Source organism: Parathielavia appendiculata (genome assembly GCF_033297405.1).
Source record: "Parathielavia appendiculata strain CBS 731.68 unplaced genomic scaffold N657scaffold_11, whole genome shotgun sequence".
Taxonomy (NCBI): domain Eukaryota; kingdom Fungi; phylum Ascomycota; class Sordariomycetes; order Sordariales; family Chaetomiaceae; genus Parathielavia; species Parathielavia appendiculata.
The window spans coordinates 291,949-297,825 of record NW_026944230.1 but is presented as its reverse complement, the minus strand read 5'-3'; the positions used below and the strand labels follow the sequence as shown (position 1 = coordinate 297,825).

The 5,877-nt window shown below is 47.6% G+C and overlaps 1 protein-coding gene across 1 annotated transcript in view; it reads left to right on the top strand.

The window, feature by feature from the left end:
• The window catches only part of N657DRAFT_647726 (uncharacterized protein), an 11,763-nt gene extending 6,909 nt beyond the window's left edge, over positions 1–4,854 (top strand). Inside the window, exon 4 of the mRNA XM_062793375.1 lies at positions 4,754–4,854. Coding sequence (XP_062645325.1) covers positions 4,754–4,850 — 97 coding nt within the window. The 3' untranslated portion in view covers positions 4,851–4,854. The remainder of the gene's footprint in view (positions 1–4,753) is intronic.
• Positions 4,855–5,877: the final 1,023 nt, after the last annotated feature.

Sequence of the window (5,877 nt, the reverse complement as noted above, 5' to 3'; positions counted from 1 at the left end):
CCAGTTCTTTCCGACGTGTCGCGCACCGCGTTTCCGAAGCAGAAGATTGGCGATATCACCAACGTCGACAATCCGGGGCGAAAACCCTCGCGAAATCTAGGTCGAGTATATACTGGATAATCACTCCCTCTTCGATCTTCGTCAAATTCGAACGGCCGGTGCAGCTGTCGGACTTTGCAGCCCGGCCCTTCAATCTCGCAGCAATTGTCGACTTGGGGATGTTGTATATCTTTGCAGCGCGTCGGATACTCAACCTCGGTGTTGATCGAATCGCATTGATCGCGAGAAGAACTCGGTTTTCTGGGAAGCTCTCGGACATTGTTGTGGTAGAGAAAACGCGTCTTGAAGTTGGGTGATAATAGGGAAGGAAAAAGTGTCCCGGTCGATGGGGTGTCCCGCTCGATGGTGGACCACGTTATCGATAGTAGGTATTTCCTTTTTAGGAGCAGGATTCGAATCTTGCTTGCCGCTATAGCAATTATATTTGAAGTATTCCTTCTTACTATGATTGAAGTCGTCAATACCTGGCTTATCCCTAGCGGTGCCCCTTCTTCCATCCTTCCAGGTTAAGATAGCGTCTTTATCAATTATACCTAGGTATATACCATAGGATATACTTGTATACTAGCGCTTTCACTTGTCGTTCACCTAGTATATTGGAGCTACTCCAACCTTGCCCTTACATTGCTACTTATACATATATAGGCGGTTATTAATCCTATTTGCTATTACTACATACTTATCGCAGTTATTAGGCCAGTCCGTCTTATAAAGATCATCCTTAATACTCCTTAAGACCGTTATAGAATAACTGCATTACTACCCCTTCGTCGTTACTCTCGGAATATAGCGAGTCCTGTCAGAGTTAGGTAGCATAGGCCGCTCCTAACTTAGCTTGTCAGAATGATATAAGCCGCTGCTAGGTAGTTTCTTATCGCGGTTTCCAAATATCTTGCAGATTTCTTCCTAAAATTTGAGGTAACTGACAAATACCTCCTAAGTGAATTCCTCCTACTTATCTTCGTTATCCGTGTACTTCAGGTAGTCGCCCAAGGTCAATTCGAACTATCTAAGTACATTTGTCTTTAAGTTAGGAGGCCGTATAACCAACCTTCTAAGCTCTATTGACGAATCGTTCCATATATTAGAGGAAGTAGGCTTGAATCTGGATAAGCTATCTAGCGAGTTCCTCCTAAATCCTTTATACTTAGGCGGTGCTTCCATCTTAGCTTTGGCGGTTTATCCACGTAGCTAGGGCAGCTTTCGGTTGAGTTGAGCGTATAGGCATTAGCCTGCTCAAGTGCCTAGGTAGTCGCCGTAGTACCTCTAGCGGCTTGAGCCTATAGAGCGGGAGTGGTCGGAGTGTTAGGTGCCATAGCGATTAGTAATCTTCAGTTTAATTCATGATAGACCAAAGGGAGTAAGCAAGCTATAACAAATCTCGAAGCCCTAATTTCTAAAGGGACTCTTGAAGCTTATAACTTGACGGCGGGGTAAGGTTCGGTGAAGCCGAAGGGTTTACAACCAGTATATAAGGAAATGTCTTAACAATATGTATAGTTAACGGCATATATTACTTACAGGAAAACTCCTAGAGCACTTTAGAACGAGTGACTATATACCTGGTAGATTCCTTATAATCGCCTATAGTCGCAGTCTAATAAAAGCTATCATAGTTCGCCTATGGTACGAGCTACCCAAGTCTAGCCCTGGTCGCTCGGCCTCTACGGCTACCATGTAAGCCTCGTATGGGTGCCTATAGCTTCCTTCAGAGAATGATCGGCTCCCGTGTTCTGTCCCGTGCCCCACCGGGTCTGTATATATGGTTAGTTTGTGACATATCCTCAGGCAGGATACAATTCAGCGAAACGTCCGGGCGAACTAGGGCCGATCCATCATACGCGAAGACGGCGAAGAAGCTGTAGAATGGCGTTTCAAGCTTCTCCTGGACTACGGCAAGGCAATAACGGCGGCTGGTAACACTTAGTCAAGTGGGAAGGTTATAATGAATCAACATAGCAACTTGCACCTAATCTCCAGGGCTGCGATAACGCGATATAGCAATTCCACGATGCTAGCCCGGACAAGCCAGGGCCGCTGGCATAGGTCACAAGGCACAGAGGGCGTCAGCAACAATTGAAATAGCAGGACGAGCAGTGTCAACCGCTAAAGCATAGCGAACGACTTCGACGAGTCCGCTTTATAGACCCGCTGGAGGAGGAGATTCCTAACAGGGCCAACGACCACGGCAACGCATTATGCGATGACTCTAGGCCCGGTGGTCGACTAGAACCACAACGGCCGAAATTTCGGCATCGCGAACGGCACCACGGAGTATAAAGACATCATTAAAGGGGCTCGGCTAGTGCGGAGTATACTGACGGAGTTGGAAATCGGTATCCTAAGGCGGGAAATGGGTTATCCCGGTTCCCATTTCTGTTTCGATTATTTGAGCAGAGCAGCAGAAACTGCGTTCTTTCGAAGATTTGAGCGCTTTTGCGCGGTTCAATTCAATTGAACTAGGCTCCAGGGAGCGGAACTTGTGTTTTTGAGGGGGTAGTGTCATGGGCAATGCCAGTGCTAGGGATAAGGTTGTATCCCATATAGATTGAATAAGGCAAGCCCACCAGAGTAGGGCTTGCGTGGGAACCCTCTTGGTCAGTGGGCAGCCCCACATCGCCCTGCAGGGTCTTCCTATGGCTGCGTAGAGCCTATAAAGTTTTGGTTTCTTGTGCGATCTTAGTGATACTACCAGATTCCCTAGCATTATCTGTCACCACCCGTAATAGGAGGCTAGGAGGCCGGTAAGGCCTGGATATTATACCGTACCCCAAGCATATATCACTACTATCAGCTGGCCGTAGCAAAATTCGACCGGCTCTTAAAGAGAGTATAAACGAAATCTTGACGTAGCTTTCTCGTAAAGCATTAAAGAAGCTATAAAGTTAATACAGGAAAGATATAGAGAAATAGGCGAGGCTCTATATCTATACTAGGCCGGAGCTGCCAGCTCTACAAGCGCTCCGGCTAACACCAAAACCCTAGATTATAGTTAGCTATAAAAGTAACGCAATAGCGCTAAGCGATCGCTTCTTCCAGAAGATAATAGCGTCGGTTACCGCTATTCCTGATAGAGAGACTAGCACGAGAGATCCTTCTATAGTACAGTTAGACTGGACTAGAGAGAGCGTGAGTAAGGAGGATATCTTGAGGAATATAGGTAGTATATAGGAGGAAACAAGGCCTCTAGAGAGGATATGCTGTTAAACAGCTTCCTTACGGTATATAATAGGGGGGGGGCTTAGCAAAGGTGCTTATACAGATCACGAACACCTGCTTTACGCTGGAGCACTTCCTACGCCGCTTCTGAGCAGCATTAGTAGTCGTCCTACGTAAGCCTAGAAAAACGATTGAGCAACAAAAGGAGGCTAGTGCCTATATCTATCTCGTTGCTTAGCTCAGTAGGTATGGTAATAGAGGCAGCGCTACAAAAAAAAATATGTTGTCTACGCAGCAGAGAGGCACTATATCCTTTTTGAAATATAGACAGGCTTTTGCCAAAATAGTCAATAGGAGCGGCGCCATCAAGGTAGCGACTAATGTGATATAAAAGGAGTATGGGAGCGGCGCCTGAACCTCATTGCTATAACTGGACCTGATATGGGCCATGTAACGGGCTTGGCCCGTAAAGGCCTCGGCAAACTCTCGGCCAAGACTCGAGATTCGGTGGACTTCTATCTTGTTCGATATCGGCGCACAGGCCAAGGGTGTGGAAAATAAGACGGCAGGTATCTTGCATAGTGTTTCACTCTTTTTCTTCTTCTCTCTCCATTCGAGACAAACTCGCAGAGTCGTTACCAGCTAGTTGCAATATATTCCTGGGACCGTCACAGGCCATTAACTGGGTTAAATGGGTGAACTATACCTGGCTGCAACATATACTCCGCGGTCTAGGCTCCAAAGAGAGCTCATACTACTGCTATATAGCTACTTCTAAGGGAGAAGAGCTTAGGTGGTCATTAACAGTAAAAGAGAATCATACTGATATAAGGGTTACTATACGGGTCACCCTATGTCTAGTCTCTTGATTCTCTTAAAAGTCCCCGATAACACGCCCTTTGATGGATATAAGGCATATAACCATTTGATATATTAGTAATGATAATCTGCTAGCCTTTGGCCGTAATACTCTACTGACTGCCGGACCCTGGAGAGTACCTACCGAGTATATAAGGAATGGGCCGAGGAGAGGGGTATATAATAAGAGTTGGCCCAGCCTTGGCCAAGGCCCTGGGGGTCTATACAAAGTGCATCCGCAGGGCCCTAGCCTACGGGGCTTCAAGCTTCCATAGGCCTAACCCCATTGGGGATCAGCCATGGAGCATTGCAAAAACCCTCCAGAAGGCCCAGAACAGGAGCCTAGAGATAGTGGCCGGGACATACAAGGCTAACCCAACCCGACATCTCGAGGCCGAAATGTGGGTTCCTCCGGTAGACGTTTGGACCAACAGCGGAATCGACCCCACAATAAAATTTTGGCACCACCATCACCACCATAATAAAGACATCTATCTCATCCAATTTGCAAAGCAATCCACACACAAATCTGATGATTCTACTCCTCTTTGGCCCGACAAATAGTCTCTAAGCTACACACAATTATCTCCTCGGCCTCCTCCACTGCGTGGCTGTTCTGTCGCGTCTTCCTCCTTTTCTTCGTCGGGGACTTCATCGAACCCTCCTTTGCCTGTATTGTAACGGTCTCAGGTAGTATATTGCAACTAGCTGATGACGACTCTACGAGTACACTGAACTTGGGGGAGGAAAGAAGAGATGTGAGACTCTGGTAGCTCGAGAGCCAATTTATCCTCACAGGTGTGCGCTGCTAGAAGGTTCGACACTGTGGGTCGAGTGGGAATAGCTTCATCCAGGGGGTTTGGTGGACCGTGATTATACGAGAGCTAGCCGAGGGTCATCGAGGCCCATCTCGGGCCCAGCCCGTTACATTGGATGGTATCCTCGATCCTCGCCAATTTATCATTGGCATTCTCTTTTACCTTCTTACGGCCCTGTGGCTCGTAAGCCTCCAATTCCTTCGTCAAGTGGTCAACCTGGGCCTTCAAAGATGCAATCTCAGCGCTCTTAGCATCTTGGGCCTTGCCTGCCTTGGCCAACAGAGTCCTTGTCAGCCGTCCACTAGCTTCCATGCCCTCCCTTACACCCTGCTGGTGCATACGGATGTCCTGACTCTTTTGAGGTGTCCAGAACTCAGTCGTAGGCTTAGGGGGTGGTGTTTCCGGCCGTGCAGGAAGAGCCTGACTTTCCAGGACTGCCTCGAGGTTAGTCATGTCTGGAATGGTGGTGTGGTGCCAGGATTCCATTGTGGGGCCGATTCCGTTGCAGGGTCCAGACGGCTAGACCTTTTATCTCAACAAGAGGCTAGCCAACTTCGAAATCAGGCTCTAGAAGCCTACCCTCCTGACTCCTCAGCCTTCCCAGCCGACAATAAGATCTATCATTGGGCCTGTAACTAGGCCTGCAACTAGGCATATAACAAGGCCTCTTCCAAGATACCAGCCTTAGGTGGCTACTATGCTCTGGGAGGCTCCTGGAGTATAGGCTAGCTGCTCGGCTAGAACTAGGCTAGTTCGATGGCCTAGTCGGCTGTCTGCGCCTTTCTTTTTGCTTTTAGTGGCTGGATTCAGGACTTCGAACTGGTATAGGGGAGACAGAGGCTTTGAGTCTAGGCTTGCAGGCATGGTTTGAGTTTATAATTACTATAATAATAATAATAATAATAATAACGTGGCTTATCACCGAAAGCTTCATATCACCGAAAGTTCCAATTGATCGCGTCCACGCGACATCTCTCTTTTA